This window comes from Scomber scombrus, chromosome 14, assembly GCF_963691925.1.
Source record: "Scomber scombrus chromosome 14, fScoSco1.1, whole genome shotgun sequence".
Classification (NCBI taxonomy): Eukaryota; Metazoa; Chordata; class Actinopteri; order Scombriformes; family Scombridae; genus Scomber; species Scomber scombrus.
Genome location: NC_084983.1, coordinates 29,763,170 through 29,784,058, shown reverse-complemented (window position 1 = coordinate 29,784,058; position 20,889 = coordinate 29,763,170). Strand labels below are relative to the sequence as shown.

Here is a 20,889-nt window from a genome sequence, read left to right as displayed (position 1 = left end):
TCATTAGAATCAGAGAAGTGAAATAAAGCAGTTTGAGTGAGTTTGTGAGGTCCAGCTGCTGCAGTGTGATCCAACAGTCCTGCAGTAAATCCTCCTTCATCAAGCTTTAATGTTCACTTTGTGTTCATTCAGCTTGTTGCTCATTTTGGAGGCTGCAGTTTGTGCTGCTGTTGAATGATATTGTGTTCTACTGAGAGCTGTTTCTCATATTTAGTCCATTTCTATCAATGAGGGTGGACTAAATAATAGGAACAGCTGATGTTCAAAGCATCAGAGAACAGTAGAGAGAACAGTAGAGAGTCAGTGATGCAGGAACCTGAAGCTGTTCACCTGTTCCACCTCAGCTCCTTTCATGTAGACACACTCATGTGTCTTCACCTCCCGTCTCCTAAAATCTATCAGCTGATTGGTTTTGCTGATGTTGAGCAACAGCCTGTCAGATGTTTGTCTCCTGGCTGTTTGTAATGGATGATGGTGGTGTGGTCCCTCCTCCAGCTGGCAGTAGAAGGCACATTTGATGTTTGTAGACTTTGACAGTGAAGTGATGATGAAGTGACAGCAGCCTCACATCAGATGGACTGATGAAGGAGAATCAGCAGCATCTTCTCTCTCTGTGTTTCCTCCACAGCTGAAGCTCCAAAGTCTCTGTGACTGGATGTGAACTGAGCAGCTGAACATCTTCCATGTTGTAGTGAGTGAGTGCAGCTCTCCCAGCAGCTGTTTCTCTGCTATGGATCAGTGTGAGGACAGAGAGGAGGGAGTCCCTCCCTCTAAAAGCTCTCTGTGTGGGGAACATGACAGCCAGACCAAAGCTCAGAGGTGAGATGAGGATCTCTAACTGTCCATCACTGTTCTCCACTCACATCACTCCACCATCATTATTCACACTCACTGTCACATCTGACACTCAACTACTGAATAATAAGTCACAATAACTCAGAATGAACTACTAACTTTGTGAGTTAACAAAGAGCTCAACCACTGATTAGTCAACTAATCAACTAAGATGAGACAGCATCTTTCATCAGATGACATTTTGATGAACAGGAGAACGTTTCTCATCCACTGTCTTCTTACTGATTTTCATTCTGCTTCTAAAACTTCAGCTGCTGACAGTCTGCTCAACATTCATCTTTTTAAACTCTTTGATTTGTTGTTTGTTTGTATCAGGATGCAGCAGCAGAGAGCAGACTCTCCTGAACCCAGCTGTGTGTCCATGAAGAGTGACTGGTCTATGTGTAGTCCTATTTTCTTTAAAGATGAACAACCTGCTGATGGAAGGTAAGAATTTAAAAGTGAAGTTTAATATGTGACTCTACTGAGAAGAGGAATCAATATATAGTTTCATCAGTGACATCACAGTGTTCACCTGTACAACAGTCACATGTCAAAGAGTTCAGTGTTATAAGACACCAACATGGTCACTATATCAATATGTGTGTAACTTCATAGTCAAAGGCTGTCTGTCATGTTTGACTTCACCTCTGCTGGTGTTGATAAGCTCCGCCCACGGCTCTGCCTCCAAGCTGTGATTGGACAGCTGATTATTGTTCAGTGTGACAGGAACATCTTCATCTCAGAAAGACTCATCTTCCTCTCTCACAGAGCTTCTTACTCAGTGTTGGCAGGTGTTTGCTGCCCTCTGCAGGACAACACTGACATGTAACACACCTCTGTGGCTTTATTTACTTCTCTTTCACTTTATTTACTTCATCTTATTCAATTTAACAGACAACACATTGATATAATTACAATATTAATCCACCTGATCCCGACTCCTTTGTAACTCACCCTCATCTACCGGCTCATTCAGGCACAACTTATACCAGTTTCATTTCATACCTTTTTATTTCTCTTTCTTCTTCTGCCTCCTCTCTTCTAAACAAACAAACAAACAAACAAGAAGAGAAAAATTATGAAAAAGGATATTTTCCTTTTTTCTCTGATATATCAGGAGAACAATATGATCAATGATCCCATTCACATGAGAAAATGATTGAAAGTTATTATCAGGATCTGTTTGGATCAGCTGGGAAATGGACAGAAGATTATTAAAAGAAGATACTAAACATTTGATGGATGACAGCGTTACACAGAAAGAGGAAGCTGATGCCACAACATCTGTGAAAACACATAAAGCACCATGGCCAGTCTTTAAAAAGATGTTTGGATCAGCTTGTAGCTGCTCTAACAGAGTCTGTACAGAGTAAAAGCTGCTTGATGCTGTGTTCATCCATCTGAAGGTGAACTGGGATGTTTATAGTTCCATCTTTAGTTATTGAGGTTGGCAGATTGTTACTGAGCCATAGAACTCCTGTTGAACATCCTCACTTCCTTCTTCTTCTGTTGACTCATGACCAAGTCGCTGCCATCCTCTTTTCATCACTGCAGCAATATGAACATTTAAACTGATGATTAATCCTTCATGTCTTTGGTTTTAACTTCATGCTTTTGTCTCTGTTTTATTAGTATCAGGATGCAGCAGCAGAGAGCAGACTCTCCTGAACCCAGCTGTGTGTCCATGAAGAGTGGCCGGTCTATGGGTCTTCCTGTTAGGTTTAAAGATGGACAACCTGCTGATGGAAGGTAAGAATTGAACATCCAGTAATCAGAGCAGCGTTTACAGGAGTTCATTTAGTCATCATGACAGAACATCTTTAATAAGCTGAGTGCAGATTTGAGTCATTAAATGTCCTTAAACGTGATGTTTTCTCCACAGAGTTCAGCAGCAGAGCTCAGAGGTTCCCAGTGATCAGTCTGCACAGCAGCATCAAACACACCTGGACTCCATATTTATGGTGTGTACATGTACAAACACACCTTTTACTATTAACTCCATCAACTACAGATGAAATACTAAAGTAGCATTCAGGTCCTAACAGTGTCCATGCTGCTCTGTTTAGACCAGCAGGCCTTCAGACTGACACATGAATCACATGTTGTGTTCTACCAGTTTAAATGAAATGTTCACTTTATCTTTCTGTTCCAGCTGTGTGTTCATTCAGGAACTCCTGCTGCAAAGTGTCAACGTAAACTTAAGTCTAACCTGGAGAAGAAGTTCCAGTGTGTGTTTGAGGGGATCGCTAAAGCAGGAAACCCAACCCTTCTGAATCAGATCTACACACCGCTCTACATCACAGAGGGAGGGACTGCAGAGGTCAATGATGAACATGAGATCAGACAGATTGAAACAGCATCCAGGAAACCAGACAGACCAGAAACAACAATCAGACAAGAAGACATCTTTAAAGCCTCACCTGGAAGAGATGAACCAATCAGAACAGTGATGACAAAGGGAGTGGCTGGCATTGGGAAAACAGTCTTAACACAGAAGTTCACTCTGGACTGGGCTGAAGACAAATCCAACCAGGACATACACTTCACATTTCCATTCACTTTCAGGGAGCTGAATGTGCTGAAAGAGAAAAAGTACAGCTTGGTGGAACTTGTTCATCACTTCTTTACTGAAACCAAAGAAGCAGGAATCTGCAGGTTTGAAGAGTTCCAGGTTGTGTTCATCTTTGACGGTCTGGATGAGTGTCGACTTCCTCTGGACTTCCACAACACTGAGATCCTGACTGATGTTACAGAGTCCACCTCAGTGGATGTGCTGCTGACAAACCTCATCAGGGGGAAACTGCTTCCCTCTGCTCGCCTCTGGATAACCACACGACCTGCAGCAGCCAATCAGATCCCTCCTGAGTGTGTCGGCATGGTGACAGAGGTCAGAGGGTTCACTGACCCACAGAAGGAGGAGTACTTCAGGAAGAGATTCAGAGATGAGGAGCAGGCCAGCACCATCATCTCCCACATCAAGACATCACGAAGCCTCCACATCATGTGCCACATCCCAGTCTTCTGCTGGATCACTGCTACAGTTCTGGAGGATGTGTTGAAAAGCAGAGAGGGAGGAGATCTGCCCAAGACCCTGACTGAGATGTACATCCACTTCCTGGTGCTTCAGGCCAAACTGAAGACGGTCAAGTATGATGGAGGAGCTGAGACAGATCCACACTGGAGTCCAGAGAGCAGGAAGATGATTGAGTCTCTGGGAAAACTGGCTTTTGAGCAGCTGCAGAAAGGCAACCTGATCGTCTATGAATCAGACCTGACAGAGTGTGGCATCGTTATCAGAGCAGCCTCAGTGTGCTCAGGAGTGTTCACAGAGGAGAGAGGGCAGTACCAGGACACGGTGTTCTGCTTCGTCCATCTGAGCGTTCAGGAGTTTCTGGCTGCTCTTCATGTCCATCTGACATTCATCAAGTATGGAGTCAATCTGCTGGAAGAAGAACAAACAACATCACACTGGTCTGAATTGTTCGGAGACAAAACAACACGTTTCTACCAGAGTGCTGTGTACGAGGCCTTAAAGAGTCCAAATGGACACCTGGACTTGTTCCTCCGCTTCTTCCTGGGTCTTTCACTGCAGACCAATCAGACTCTCCTACGAGGTCTGCTGACACAGACAGGAAGTAGCTCACAGACCAACCAGAAAACAGTCGAGTACATCAAGAGGAAGATCAGTGAGAGTCTGTCTGCAGAGAGAAGCATCAATCTGTTCCACTGTCTGAATGAACTGAATGATCGTTCTCTAGTGGAGGAGATCCAACAGTCCCTGAGATCAGGAAGTCTCTCCACGGATAAACTGTCTCCTGCACAGTGGTCAGCTCTGGTCTTCATCTTACTGTCATCAGAAAAAGATCTGGACGTGTTTGACCTGAAGAAATACTCTGCTTCAGAGGAGGCTCTACTGAGGCTGCTGCCAGTGGTCAAAGCCTCCAACAAAGCTCTGTAGGTGCACACAGAACTATCCAGATTAATGTAGTTTAATCTTAACTCAAGTAATATTTACAATTGTTTTCTTTTGTTCTGCTGATTCTTCTCCAGGCTGAGTGACTGTAACCTCTCAGAGAGAAGCTGTGCAGCTCTGTCCTCAGTTCTCAGCTCCCAGTCCTCTAGTCTGAGAGATCTGGACCTGAGGAACAACAACCTGCCAGATTCAGGAGTGAAGCAGCTGTGTTCTGCACTGGAGAGTCCACATTGTACACTGGAAACTCTCCTACTGCCATCAGAAAAAGATCTGGACGTGTTTGACCTGAAGAAATACTCTGCTTCAGAGGCGGTTCTTCTGAGGCTGCTGCCAATGGTCAAAGCCTCCAAAAAAGCTCTGTAAGTACTCAGATAGTTGGCTTTATTTATTATTATTTAGATAGTCTGCTGTCTTTTTAGAATAAATTAAATTAGTAACCTATTGCTTGTGTTTTCTTTCTTTATATTTCTAGGCTGAGTGACTGTAACCTCTCAGAGAGAAGCTGTGCAGCTCTGTCCTCAGTTCTCAGCTCCAACTCCTCCCATCTGAGAGATCTGGACCTGAGTAACAACAACCTGCAGGATTCAGGAGTGAAGCAGCTTTCTGCTGGACTGGAGAGTCCACACTGTACACTGGAAACTCTCAGGTCAGATCAAGACACAGTTTATATTTGATATATTTTTCTAAACTATGAGGTCCAGCTTCCTTAATGTCAGGATTTCTGATTGTCAGATGTTTTCCAACAGGGTTTTATTATTCACAGGAAATATGCGGCATATTTTAGTTTCCTGCTATATTGCATTATGGTACAGTTTTTATTATATAGTATGGTAAATATTCTAAGAAATTCCTCATAAGCACTATCAACATCTTTATTTCGATATACATCATCCCAGTTCTGCGCCAGTAAGTCATTTTTAAAAGCATTTATTGTTTCCTCTGTTCTCAGTCTCCTGTATTCTTTTTTCTCACCCGACTTATTAATCCTATAGTTTCTGTCATATACTGTAAAAACTGGTAAGTGATCACTAATATCATTTCTTAATAGCCCACTAACTGTATTATTTTCTATGTCATTGGTGAATATATTGTCTATGAGAGTGGCACAATGACATGTGATTCTGCTGGGTCTGGTAATTTTCGGGAATAAGCTCATGCTAAACATGGTGTTGATAAATTCATCTGTCATTGTATGTTTCTTTTGATTGAACAGATCAATATTGAAATCTACACAAATTAACATTTTTTGATCATTTTAGCAAAGATTTCCTCCACCCAGTTTTTAAACATATCAATACTGTATATACAGCTAATGATTACATTTTTATTTTTTTCCTTATAAATTTCAACTGTTATGCATTCCAAAATATTATCCACTGCTGCAGACATATTGTCCAACACCTTGAATTTCAGAGTTTTGTCCACATACATAGCAACTCTTCCGCACCAGTGATCTAGGCGTGTGTGTCTTGGGGAGGCTTTGGCGCAAGTGGCCGGTGGCAGCGCTGTTTTCCGAGGTCCATGTCCACGACCGGCAGGCCGACTTCTGATTTTATTTACTTCGTTAAAAAACTCAGCTAGATTGGACCCCTCTGATTCCTCCAGTAGTCCGTATATACGGAGATTGCTCCGGCGTGAGCGTGCTTCTAGCTCAGTAAGCTTAGCTTGCAGGTTCTCTTGGGCTTCAAGCGCCTGGGTGAGAGCCTCCTTCGTTGCAGCGTCCCATTCTTCAATGTCGGATATGCGCTGTTCGGCCTCTTGCTATGGTAGCCTGTAGCTCACCTGTAGCTTCCTGGAGTTTCCGGTTGATTTCTCCTCTAAACTCATTCAACTCCTTCTTCATGTCGTTACGAAAGGAAAGTCGGAATTCACTCATTTCACTTTTAAGATCCGACCTGAGGGCATGAATCTCGTTATAGATGGCCTGCAGCTTCTGCCTCGCCAGTGTCGCCGTTGTTCTCATTGCTTTCCTCCACGCTGTATGTTTCTTCAACTGTCTCACCTTTATCACGTCTTGAGCCTTGTTTGCATTTAGTCTTTTTATGTTTATCCCATTCCATGTTACGTTTCAATACAGTTTTTTGTGTGTTCTTCAAAGGGGGTTAAAATTCCACCGGTTGGGAGCGGGGTTTTTAGGCTGCCATTCACTTCAGTGCCACCGAAAGTCGTCTCTGTGTCATCTTGATGAATAGTTTGTTCTAACAAGTTACAGTTTCAGAGGATTTCAGTTTGTAATGAAGTCAAGCAGTCATCCAGATTCATTTGTGGTCACCCAGTGGAGAAAACGTGTCATGATTCCAGATAAGGAAAAGGTGCCTCAGTTTTCTGTTTCTAGTTCAAGTTTATTGACTGTATTATTATAATTTTAGATATCTGTGCAGTCTGTCAACTACTTCACTGACATTGCTGTCAAAGTCTAGATCAAACACAAATTACATGAGCATGAACTACCTGCTACCTACTACAACATATCTACAGGTTTCACTGGAAATAAGTTCCTCTCCTGTTTGACTCATCAAAGTGTTGGAGGTTCATTTCAGTTGCTCAGTCTAAATGTCTACACAGACAGACAGAGAGAGAGAGAGAGAGAGAGAGAGAGAGAGAGTGTGAGAGTGTGTGTGTGTGTGTGTGTGTGTGTGTAACGCATGTACTTATTGCAGTGTCCGATAAATGCCCGGGTCTGAATGCGTCTAAATGCCCCTGATGGAAACCTTTCCGCTTCGCCAAAGTCCGACGTGCCCAAGGGTGCGAGGTCCCGCCCAACGCTGCTTGCAGCTTTAATCTAATTTAATGTAATTTACTTTTTATTCATGTTACTTTCAGTAAACAAAATAATGTACATGCCCAACTGGGCACAAAACACATATAATTGGGAGGATCTGAGTGTTAGATGAGACAGCAGAATCAACATAAACACACTATACATACATAGATACCCACACCTCATTTATCCTAACAGCTCAGACAGTACACACATTTACGTATAAACACATATTCACATACTGGTTTTTTAAATAAACTTTCCACAGGACCTCGAGCAGGCAGTCTGATTTGAGTAGTTGGGCTTTGCGCCGGAGTATGAAAGAATCGAGTCACATTATTCCAACTGAATTCCCTCCATGAAGGGGAGATTGTCACTGACCACTGCTGTCTGCAGATCCTGTCCCACTCTAAACAATATTTAACTTTAAAGACATTTCTTCTGCCAAAGTAAAAACAGAATGGCATCAGATTAAACTCTGAGCTTCAGCAGTTTCAGCCTCCAGCAGCAACATGTGCTTTCTCTCCTTCTACTAACCTAAAATGTATCTGCATGACACCAACATACAGCAGGGGGCGCTGAGTGTGAAAATAAATGCCTGAAGGACAAAATCCTGTTTGAGTTGAGAATGGTTTTAAGCTCATTAGATGAAGTGTTGTGTGTGTTCAGTCTGTCAGGATGTCTGATCACAGAGGAAGGCTGTGCTTCTCTGGCCTCAGCTCTGAGCTCCAACCCCTCCCATCTGAGAGAGCTGGACCTGAGCTACAATCATCCAGGAGACTCAGGAGAGAAGCTTCTGTCTGCTGGACTGGAGGATCCACACTGGAGACTGGACACTCTCAGGTATGGACAGACAGGTGGACACTCTCAGGTATGGACAGACAGATGGACACTCTCAGGTATGGACAGACAGATGGACACTCTCAGGTATGGACAGACAGGTGGACACTCAGGTATGAACAGACAGGTGGACACTCTCAGGTATGGACAGGTGGACACTCAGGTATGGACAGACAGGTGGACACTCAGGTATGGACAGACAGACACTCTCAGGTATGGACAGACAGATGGACACTCTCAGGTATGGACAGACAGATGGACACTCTCAGGTATGGACAGACAAGTGGACACTCTCAGGTATGGACAGACAGATGGACACTCTCAGGTATGGACAGACAGGTGGACACTCTCAGGTACGGACAGACAGATGGACACTCAGGTATGGACAGACAGATGGACACTCTCAGTTATAGACAGACAGGTGGACACTCTCAGGTATGGACAGACAGATGGACACTCTCAGGTATGGACAGACAGGTGGACACTCTCAGGTATGGACAGGTGGACACTCTCAGGTATGGACAGACAGATGGACACTCTCAGGTATGGACAGACAGGTGGACACTCTCAGGTATGGACAGATGGACACTCTCAGGTATGGACAGACAGATGGACACTCTCAGGTATGGACAGATGGACAGACACTCTGACTAACTGAGGGACTCTGGTTCACGTTTAATGGTGGATATGAGTGAAGGTGTATGAAGCTGATTGTGTCTTTGTCTCTTCCTCCAGGATGGACCATGGTGGACTGCAGAGACTGAAACCTGGTGTGAGGAAGTGTGAGTGTGTTTTCAGTTTGATTCATGAGAACTTTGAGAAAAACTGGATGAAATATGTAAAAGAAGTGAAAAAAGTTCAAAATGATGGAAAATGTGTTTTGGCAGAAATGGGCGTGGCCTAAACTGACATTTATCTTGAACCAATGAATCCATGAAACAGAAATTTCCTTGTGTTCATCACAGTTCAGGAGTTAAAAGAGAAATGTTTTATAAATGTCCACATGGTGGCGCTACCTGCTCCAAAATGTCCCTCATGTCTCTCCTGCAGATAAAGTTCATTCATTCATACTGATTTCAGCTGTTTGGAGCATTTGGACTAAAATGTGTTTGTAACAGACGACTGTTCAAAAAAAAAGATTCAACTTCCTTTTAGCAGAAGGAACATGAAGAGGAAACATCAGGTCTAACATAGTGAATACATTCATTGCAGAGATAGTAATCTGTAACATTTATATGAATTTGTTTCATTGAATCAGAAAAGAAATGAAATGTAAATATGATAGACTTGAGTTGAATGTGTAATGTGTCTCCACTTCAGTATGAAACTGCAGAGATGTTATGATGAATCAGATCAGTGTGATCAGCTGCAGCAGCTCATCAATAAATAAGGAGGCGTGTGAGCCGCTAAAAGACTCGAGTGAAGGCTGCTCTCACGTTTCCTCAGAGCAGAAATACTGTAGAAAGACTTGGGACGAACGTTAAATGGAGCAGAACAACTTCCTGTTCAGGCCAGGATGGAGGAGGAAATATGAAATAAGAGAGTTGAGATGCAGCCTTTGTTATCAGGCTGTGTGACTGTGTGCACACCTGCTTCTGTCTGCTGGTATGAGGCCAACACAGTCGTCATGGAGACACTTTAAGTTTCAATGGTTTCAGTAAAGTAGTTAATAAATCAACAGATGATAAACTGCAGCTGTATTGTGTCTCGTTCTCTCCATCAGATGCCTGTGAACTGGAACTGGATCCAAACACAATGGACAGAAAACTCACACTGTCTGATAACAACAGGAAGGTGACACGTGTGTATGAGGATCAGTCATATCCTGATCATCCAGACAGATTTGACTCCTGTCTTCAGCTGCTGAGTAGAAATGATCTGACTGGTCGCTGTTACTGGGAGGTCGAGTGGAGAGGAAGAGTTTATATATCAGTGAGTTACAGAGGAATCAGCAGGAAAGTAGGCAGTACTGACTGTTGGTTTGGATGGAATGATCAGTCCTGGAGTCTGGACTGCTCTTATGTTCATGGTTACTCTGTCTGGCACAATAACAACTATACACCCATCTCCTCCTCCTCCTCCTCCTCCTCCTCCTCCTCCTCCTCCTCTGTCTCTAACAGAGTAGCAGTGTATGTGGACTGTCCTGCTGGCACTCTGTCCTTCTACAGAGTCTCCTCTGACACACTGATCCACCTCCACACCTCCAACACCACATTCACTGAACCTCTGTGTGCTGGGTTTGGGGTCTGGTGGACCAGTTCTGGTTCTGATTCCTCAATGTCTCTGTGTCCTCTGTAGGAGGGAGAGTCATCAGGAACTGCAGGGTGGACACAATAATGGGAACAGCTGCAGGATGAAGTTCTTAAAACTCTAAATTAATCTAAAAAAACTTCACTTTCATGGTTTTATTGTTGAATATTGAATATATGATTAATTCTACCTGATAACATTCAAACACTTCCTACTCTTCATTCTCTGAACACAAACAATGTTCAAACTTTGTTTTTTTTACATTTTATTTAAAGGAACAGAATCTGACTTCACATTAACTTCATATTGTTCACTTTGTGGATGTAAATAAAGTTTAACCCATAAGGACTTCTGCTGTTATGATAAACAGAGCTGGCTAGCTGTGTTATTCCCTTCATTGCTTTATCTGTTGCTGTTGTGTACAACGACAGGAGGACCAGACCTAAAACATCTCTCTGAAAAATGGGAATGCTAAAGCTTAAAGTAGCCTCAGCCATCAAAACAATAACATGAAGCTAGGTTTTTTAGCAGGCTTAGCATTGCTGAGCTCTGTCTGCAGCTGTTTCACCACATCTGGCCACATGTGGACCTCTGCTATGCCAAGCTCCAGAAGAGGAACATAGATTCAGTCAGTGGCTGCATCCAGCAGCTCCAACAGGACTAAGCATCAGGTAGTAGCTGCATTCCTGTTATTAATATTGTAAAGGCTTAAAAAGACTTTATAAAAGACATAAATATGAATAACATGTAAAAGAATAAGAAATGATGGAATATGGTTAAAAGTAATGTTGACTATTACAGTTGATTTGGGGAACAGTTCATTATTAAAATAAGAAGTTTAATAAGTTATATTTAATCACAGCAGTGTACAGTGCTTAATGCGCCATCTACTGTCCTGTTCAGGTATTGCAACAACTAACAGATTACAGTGAAATCAGGACTTAAGTCACAATAACTAAAATATACATAGTGGTTTCTATTGTTAAGCATATAAACTTATCGGTAACTTTAGGTGATGTGAGTGAAATGGACATTTTTCCTGAGGATGCACTGAGCAACACCTTGAAGGCCGACCCGATGCTCAGTGGAAGCAAGCTGAAGACAGAGTTTAGTCTCATCTACAGCAGGATGAGTTCAGAGCCTGTTGTGGTGCTGTGGATCTATTCCAGTTGTTTATGGAGAGAACAATCTTGAAGAAGTCTTTTCAACCTGAAGGAGAATAAAGACTTTCCTCAGCAGCACCATGACCCAGGACAGGCTGAACCCACTGGCCATGCTGTCAATGGAAAAGAGACTGGGGACTGACTTTAACCAGAGAGTCAGTGGAAAGGAGGGCAACATGTATGTTCAAGTAGTACTACTGGCTGTGTTTAGGCAACCTTACAGAGTGTTGTGTTGTTTTTAGATTGATTTTCATGATGCTTTCATGTGAAGGAAATATTTTTTCAAGTTTCGATTTTACTACAATGCAAATTCACAGGTTCATTCATATCAGACTCGTCAATCATCAAATCTTCATCCACCCAAAGTTTTTACAAGCAGACGTCAATTTTTGTTAAGATTTAGGGGAAACAAGTTGTGGAATAGCTTTCCCAACAAAAAACTGTCTTTGAAAAGTTATGAGATGTCTGGAGGAATTATTTTTCTTAATGTATTTTGTCTGTTTTTGTTTGTTTCTGCACACACTTACTCTCATTTTTCTTCTGTTTTGGTATTATATATATATTGAAATACATTTGGTTTGTTCTATGTAATCATATTATCTTCTGTAATATTATGTAATTTTTAAATATTTTTAGGTGGAGCCCATTTTGGGGTTTCTGCCTCTCCCTGCTCTCTATATTATGTCTTTGTTTGGTGTAATATTTGTGCAAAAATAAAGAACTAACTAATAACTGTAGTGGACTTGAGGAAGAAGAGGAAAACCAATCAAAACCAAGTGAAGCAGTGGAGAAGGTCTCCAGTTTTAAATGTGTGGGGGTAACATCACAGCGTGGACCAGAGGCCTCTGCAAAGACTCCTCCAGACTGCACAGAACATCAACAGGTGAAGCATCTCTCTCTACATTGTTAGGTAACTACACTAACTGTGTCTATGGTTAAAAGCTGTAACGGTAATAAGCTGAAAAGTGTTCCCGGTCTTATTTTATGGACTGTCAACGATGCTAAAGCTAACAGTTAGCTGCAAATCTGTACTGCATAACATATTAAGACCTGAATAACGTCAAATACATTTGGTTTTCACTGGTGCACAATTATCTATTGTACAATACTTATGGTGCTTTCCCACTATACAGTTCTAGCTCTACTCGACTCTGTTTGGTACCAGGAACCTTTTCCATTACTATAGTTCCTCCTCAACTTGAGCGGGGTCGTCATAGCAACGCTGCATTAAACTGCCGTGACTTTGTTTTCTACGCGACACAAACACATAAACAATGGAGGACATGGAGGCGATGGTGTACCTGCTGCTGTATGAGGCTTTCTGTCTCACACAAAGCAAGAGAAGAGAAACTAATCTCTGTAACGCTGTTGTTGGTATTTAAAAATGCCGGGTTTGATTTTTGTCAAGTCAAGTCGAGCTAGAACTGTATAGTGGAAAAACGCCAATAGAGTGAAATGCTTTATGGGACTATTACATTATGAAAAGAAGTCAGAAGAATATACAAGTATACTTCCAAAGTAAGAAATAATGTGTGTGTGCAGGCGTTCATGCATGATACAGGTCACACATTAAAAACACGTGCTTTCATACTGAAATACTTTATATTATGCTCTTTAAGAAAGACAGACATATGGTTTAGCATATTAATAAATAATAAATGAATGTATTTTCTGCACAATGACATTAAAGGTATTTTGACTTTTGACCAATTTATATTTAAATGTAGAAACAGTTTGATTGTTCATTTGAATTTATTTCTCAAATTCAAAGTGCTTTATTAGCACGATTGTTTAAATAGTGTTGCCAAAGATACACGAAGAATAACAGAAATTTTTAAAAAATGAAAAGAGAAAAAAAAGAAAAAAGAATATAATACAATCAAACAATGTGAATACAATTGGGTGGATGTGAAGGTGATCTGGCTGCGACATCTGTCACCTCATAGATCGCTGGGGTTGAATTTATTTCTCACACACACACATACCTGTTTTTATACTCTGTGGGGACCCCTAACACTACCCCTTTCCAAACGGTTTAGACACATAGTTTAACTGCTAAATTCATAATTTTTTTGAACAAAAAAGTGACTTGAAATATCAAAAAGCTACAGCACAATTCATGACAAGGATTTGATCAAATGTTGTATTGAAACCCTAAACTTAACCATTAACACTGCATCTTATAATCCAGAATGCCAGGAGGCTATTTGCTAAGATAATATGCTAATAGGAAGCTAATATGCTAATATACACACTTACACACTTTGTCAGGAAAAGGTCCAGCTGGGAAATTCCCTCACTGCAGTACCGTGTGTGACCTCTGGGGTTCAAACAGTCAGGAAAACCTGCACCAGCCAATCAGGAGGCTGTTTGCTATTGATTCTAATGCTCGTTCCCATGGAAACCAGGAGTCGGTCCCCATGGGGTTAGTGATGTCTCAGGTTGTGGTCCCCACCAGGACAGAGAAACAAACACACACACACAGATACACACTCTATGTGAAAGGTCAGGACCGTAAACATCATCAGGGACCAAACACTTCCTGCTTCATCTGCAGCTTCTTCCTCAAACTGTTAAATAATGAACCTGATCTCCACAAACACTGGAGGAATATAAACTCTTTTATTGTGTAATAATATAACGGTTGTATAGTTATAGTTATAGTAGATATACTATATTACTAATATGCAATATTAATATTTCATGTATACAGAAAATACTAATAATTTAAATGGTGTGCAATATTAATATAATTTTTCACTTTAATCTGTAATAAGACTTCTGGTATATTATCACTCATTACTAATATTACTCTAAATAGTGTCAATTATTTTTATTATATATTTTTACTATTATTGTTTTAATACTTATTTATTGTTCTTTATTCTTATTGCTGCTCTTCTATATTTTACTGTCAACTTGCTGCTGTAATAATGCAGATTTCACCGTTACGGGATTAATAATAATAAAAATATCTGATTGTATAACCTGTTTACATATTTCTGCTGTTTGCTCTTTATATTGCAATTCACTTTATAGATTATTGTTTTATTTATGTCTTAAATGTTCTTATGGTTCAGGGAGTGATATATTTAAATATCTTCATATTATCTGATTCTCAACATAATGAAAGTTACTAAAACACTAATCTGAAGCTTCACATTGAAACTCTTAGTCTCTATATAACTGCAGCTGGATCAGAACCGTCTCACTTAATAATAAACTACAGAAACAAACAATGAAATATGAAAAAAACTGATTTCACTGAACGAGATTCCCTTCTACATTTTAAATAATAAATAATTTAATAACATGTTTTTGTTTTAATAGTGAATTGAATAATATAAAATGTATTAACTAAATATCAGTTAAATTAAATGAATTCTTGTGTTTTAAAACTAAAAACTAAGATTAAACTTTTGTTATAATTTAGCAGAAATGTTAAATATGAATCTTTGTGAACACAAAATAATTGTTGGGCTGATTAATCAGAATTTCTGCAGGTTGATTTAAAATCATTATGAATTAAATATAAGACTAATAATAAATATGAAAAACATCTCAGTCCCAGAATCACTGACTAAACATCTGATCTTCAGACAAACTAATAAACTTTAAACGGTTGTTTGGTTCCAGTTTCAACAAACAGCTGATTGTTCAACATTAATGATCCTTCAGAACTAAACAAAGGTGACAATAACATATATATTATAATAAACAATAAATGAATGCAGATATTTCAGACTAGTCAACATATTGAAGACAGTTAAACCTAAAATAGATAATTACATGTTAGAGTTTAACTGTTTAAAGAGGAATAAAGTGATTAAAGTCACTGTTCAGGTTCTTCTGGGTTTAAACATTAAAACAGTTTAACTTCATTCAGCTGGTGCCTGATTGGCTGCGGAGCTGTGATGTCACGGCGAACAGAGACTCAGAGCCAGACGGATGTTTGACGTTTTATTATCAGAAAGACTTCCTGTTTACAGACGGCGACCGCGTCGGCCGCCCTTCCTCCTGGTGGAGTCTGACGGGATCGGAGTCACGTCCTCTGCAGAAGAAGAAGAAACGGGAGGTCAGTGTCAATAAAGCTTTATTCAATCACTACAAATACTAGTCTGCTGCTCAGTGTCAATAAAGCTTTATTCAATCACTACAGTCTGCTGCTCAGTGTCAATAAAGCTTTATTCAATCACTACTGTCTGCTCCTCAGTGTCAATAAAGCTTTATTCAATCACTAGTCTGCTGCTCAGTGTCAATAAAGCTTTATTCAATCACTAGTCTGCTGCTCAGTGTCAATAAAGCTTTATTCAATCACTAGTCTGCTGCTCAGTGTCAATAAAGCTTTATTCAATCACTACTGTCTGCTCCTCAGTGTCAATAAAGCTTTATTCAATCACTACAAATAGTCTGCTGCTCAGTGTCAATAAAGCTTTATTCAATCACTAGTCTGCTGCTCTGTGTCAATAAAGTTTTATTCAATCAGCTCTAAACTGGAAAAAACTCAGTTCTACTATAAAAATACTTTTATTGTGAAAACAGGAAACAGCTGATTTAGGTCTGTTAGCAGAGATAAAACACTTTAAATATAAATAATGCAAATAATAATTCTACTGATACTATAAATACTACAAATAATAATTCTACTGATACTATAAATACTACTGGTAATAATAATACTTTAAGTTTTTCTGATAGTTTTTTGTTTCATGATGAAAATCGTCGATATTAAATCTTCATTTTTACTTTTTAAAGACACTTTTACAAACTTTAAACGTTGTGTCGTCATAGCAACCAAACAGCTGCTGGTGTTTAACCCCTAAGTTACTGTAGCTGAGCTTCATGTGACACACTGAGGACTAATATGGAATAAAACTTATATTTCTGAGCAGCTGATGTTATAAAAGTTAACGTATAAAACAATAATCATAAATAATAAATCAGTCTAAACATTATTAACGTGTATTATTGATCATATCGTCTCACCGATGCGTCCGATCTTCATGCCTGAACGAGCCAAAGCTCTGAGAGCAGACTGAGCGCCGGGACCGGGAGTCTTAGTCCTGAAACACAGAAAACACATTAATATTAATATTATTATACTGGAGTTAAATATACAGGTTTATACATTTATTTATTTATCACTCTGAGCTCAGAGATGCAGAGAGAGCTTCAGCTGTTTAACTTCCTTCCTCCTGTTCATACTGATGATCTCAGTCATTATAAAGCATCTGATCAGCTTCTATTGATCTTCATCAGTCTGAGTTATTATATCAATGATATCTGACACATTTACAGTGTTTTTAACATCAGATTCCCTCTTAGTGTTTCCTGTTGAGCTGTGGTGTAACCATAGTAACACAAAGACTTTATACTAACAACACTGAAGATGAAGATTTGACTGAAGCTTCATTTTAGCTTCAGATCAACTTTTAAATCCATGTTTCCACAGAAGGAGGACTGTGGGTTTAGTCCTCCTTCACTTCCATTGTAAACATGATGAAGGGATCTTCTAATGGTCAGTATGAACAGGAGGAATCATTACAGTAAACATGATGAAGGGATCTTCTAATGGTCAGTATGAACAGGAGGAATCATTACAGTAAACATGATGAAGGGATCTTCTAATGGTCAGTATGAACAGGAGGAATCATTACAGTAAACATGATGAAGGGATCTTCTAATGGTCAGTATGAACAGGAGGAATAATTACAGTAAACATGATGAAGGGATCTTCTAATGGTCAGTATGAACAGGAGGAATCATTACAGTAAACATGATGAAGGGATCTTCTAATGGTCAGTATGAACAGGAGGAATCATTACAGTAAACATGATGAAGGGATCTAATAATGGTCAGTATGAACAGGAGGAATCATTACAGTAAACATTATGAAGGGATCTTCTAATGGTCAGTATGAACAGGAGGAATCATTACAGTAAACATGATGAAGGGATCTTCTAATGGTCAGTATGAACAGGAGGAATCATTACAGTAAACATGATGAAGGGATCTTCTAATGGTCAGTATGAACAGGAGGAATCATTACAGTAAACATGATGAAGGGATCTTCTAATGGTCAGTATGAACAGGAGGAATCATTACAGTAAACATGATGAAGGGATCTAATAATGGTCAGTATGAACAGGAGGAATCATTACACACACTGACTGTTACTGAGTCTCTGAATTACGACTCTCTGACCGGACCATGAACGCAGCATCAGGAACACTGATCAATAATCATTTAAATCTGTCTTTAAAGTAAAAATGACAAAAATATCTAAATATTGATCGATCGGTTCATCAACTTTCTCTGATCACTGATCAATATTTTAGACATGAGGCAATTAACTAATTGATTAAGTGATAAATCAGTGATTAAATTGATCGGAGCTGTTTGTCAGGTATCGATCAGACAGCTGCTGATCAGTGAGTATTGATTACCTGTTGCCTCCGGTGGCTCTCAGCTTGTTATTGATCAGTAAGTATTGAGTATTGATTACCTGTTGCCTCCTGCAGCTTGTTATTGATCAGTGATCGGTGTGTATTGATTACCTGTTGCCTCCGGTAGCTCTGAGCTTGTTATTGATCAGTGATCGGTGTGTATTGATTACCTGTTGCCTCCTGCAGGTCTGAGCTTGTTATTGATAAGTGATCGGTGTGTATTGATTACCTGTTGCCTCCTGCAGCTCTGAGCTTGTTATTGATCAGTGATCGGTGTGTATTGATTACCTGTTGCCTCCTGCAGCTCTGAGCTTGTTATTGATAAGTGATCGGTGTGTATTGATTACCTGTTGCCTCCGGTAGCTCTCAGCTTGTTATTGATCAGTGATCGGTGTGTATTGATTACCTGTTGCCTCCGGTAGCTCTCAGCTTGATGTGCAGCGCCGTGATGCCGAGCTCTTTGCAGCGCTGAGCGACGTCCTGCGCGGCCAACATGGCGGCGTACGGAGACGACTCGTCTCTGTCGGCCTTCACTTTCATCCCGCCGGTCACACGGCAGATCGTCTCCCTGGAAACGGACAGGAAGGACAGAGTTAAGGACCAATCAGAGAGCAGAGAGACGAGCAGACAGCAGCTGATTGGACGGGAGGAGACTTACTTTCCGGACAGATCGGTGACGTGGACGAAAGTGTCGTTGAAAGAGGCGAAAATGTGACAAACACCAAAAACATTTTCTCCTTCAGCGACCTGAGGACCCAAACTGATAACCTGCTCCTCCTTCTTCTCCTTTCCTTTACGAGGAGCCATCGTCTGCAGGAGAGAAAAGGGAGAGACAGAGGTTAGATATATTACAACAGGAGGAAGAGAGGAGAGGAGTAGATAAAGAGAAGGGAAGAGGAGATAAAAGAAAGAGGATGAAGAGACAGGGGAGTAAAGAGGAGGGAAGAAGATAAAGGAAGAGATTAGATACATGAGGAGAGAGGGAGAGTAGAGAAGATATAGAGAGGTAGATAAAGGAGAGGAGCATTTGTAAATACAGGAGAAAAGGATGAGACAGAGTAGATACAGGAACAGAAGGAGATGGGAAAGAAGAGAAGAGGAAAAAGATTAGAAGGTAGGAGAGGAGTAAAGAGCAAGAGTGAAAGAAAAGAGTTAGGAGAGGAAAGGAAGAGGAATGTTTGTAGATACAAGAGAAGGAGTAGAAGGTAAAGAAGAGGAAAGATGAAGGATGAATTAACTTCAGTAACGTGATCAGAGTTTCTACAGATCAATCAGTTTATGATCAATAGAGCCGATCGGTTTAACTATAAACTAAAATTATATAAAGTGACGTTATCAGTTTCTATCAACCATTAAATATAAAATAAATCTGACCTTTAGTAACCTCAACTTTGACAGCCAATCAGAAGTCAGCATCAATCAGAGTTAACCTGAACATCTGATGACGTCACAGACTGATCAATTAAATATAAACTTTAAAACATGGAAATAAACTTCAATCACAAACTACAGATATTAGCCTGATAACAACCTGCAGGAGCTCACCACTAACAGCAGCAGCAGAAGTTTAATCTGAGTTACTTTATTTTATATTTAACAATAAAAATTTTAATTATAAGTAACTTTAACGTGTCCGATAATGGAAGCAGTGCGTTTAGCGGGTCACATGGTTGATTCAGCATCGCAGCAGCTAAACACAGCAGCTAACTGACCTCAGAACAGTCTGATTTAAACACCAACAACCAGCAGCAGCTTCACACAGTCAGACAGCTGTTATTGATCCAAATCTGATCAAACTCATCGATACTAAACTGATCGAAACACACACACATGCTAACGGGTTAGCCTGTTAGCTCCAACCCTTAACACTAACCCTCACCTGCACGTTTCTCACCTGCTGCGTCACGTTAACATCAGATAAACATTAAACAAACATGTTCACGTGTTTTAATGAAGAGTAAATGTATTTATTAAGTTTGTTTCGCGCCGTGAAGTGAGCGCGAGGAGCTAAGATGGCGACGTGCTGCTGCTGTTCGACTCAGAAACTAAAACCACACAAAAACTAAAGTTTAAAATCACACAGCAGAATAATTTAATCTGAAACAAACCCGAGAAGCAGCAGAGAGTCAGAGGAGAGAAGTTAGAGGAGCAGATGGAGGAAAATAAAGAAGATTAATGTCGGATTGGACGCGGAGCTTCTCACCTCTGTGTCTCTATCCGCTGCGGGAACAAGAAAGGAAAGAACTTCCGCTTCCGGGGCCAAAGTTGAGGAGAGCCAGCGCGGGAACGAGCTGCTGCCCCCACGTGGTCACCGGATGTATACATTCAAATGTATTATTATTACATCAAAATACAAAATAAAGTAAAAGTACTGCAGTATTATGAGTGATGTAGTATGCAGTATTACAGTAAAAGTACTGCAGTATTATAGTGATGTAGTATGCAGTATTACAGTAAAAGTACTGCAGTATTATGAGTGATGTAGTATGCAGTATTACAGTAAAAGTACTGCAGTATTATGAGCGATGTAGTATGCAGTATTACAGTAAAGTTCTGCAGTATTATAGTGATGTAGTATGCAGTATTACAGTAAAAGTACTGCAGTATTATGAGTGATGT

At 40.3% G+C, this 20,889-nt stretch overlaps 2 protein-coding genes across 2 annotated transcripts in view; one reads left to right on the top strand and one right to left on the bottom strand.

Moving 5' to 3' along the window:
• LOC133993699 (NLR family CARD domain-containing protein 3-like) overlaps nt 1-10,709 on the top strand; it is a 79,532-nt gene extending 68,823 nt beyond the window's left edge. The window contains exons 12-16 of the mRNA XM_062432714.1: nt 2,990-4,791; nt 5,283-5,456; nt 8,241-8,414; nt 9,147-9,193; nt 10,135-10,709. Coding sequence (XP_062288698.1) covers nt 2,990-4,791; nt 5,283-5,456; nt 8,241-8,414; nt 9,147-9,193; nt 10,135-10,709 — 2,772 coding nt within the window. The remainder of the gene's footprint in view (nt 1-2,989; nt 4,792-5,282; nt 5,457-8,240; nt 8,415-9,146; nt 9,194-10,134) is intronic.
• A 5,062-nt stretch (nt 10,710-15,771) lies between these two features.
• rps14 (ribosomal protein S14) lies at nt 15,772-20,522 on the bottom strand. The gene is made up of 5 exons (XM_062432981.1): nt 20,474-20,522; nt 18,929-19,080; nt 18,677-18,838; nt 16,811-16,887; nt 15,772-15,875 (listed from the first exon to the last, which is right to left on the bottom strand). Exons 2-5 carry the CDS (start codon nt 19,075-19,077, stop codon nt 15,808-15,810), a joined length of 456 nt encoding a protein of 151 aa, XP_062288965.1. The 5' UTR covers nt 19,078-19,080; nt 20,474-20,522; the 3' UTR covers nt 15,772-15,807.
• Nucleotides 20,523-20,889: the final 367 nt, after the last annotated feature.

Bases quoted from the DNA above. Each gene is read 5' to 3' on its own strand.
- rps14 (XM_062432981.1), bottom strand. From the start codon at position 19,077: ATGGCTCCTCGTAAAGGAAAGGAGAAGAAGGAGGAGCAGGTTATCAGT. The intron at 18,839-18,928 runs GTAAGTCTCCTC...GTCCGTTTCCAG, and splicing joins GTCACCGATCTGTCCGGAAA to GGAGACGATCTGCCGTGTGA. The intron at 16,888-18,676 runs GTAATCAATACA...TCTGTGTTTCAG, and splicing joins AGAGCTACCGGAGGCAACAG to GACTAAGACTCCCGGTCCCG.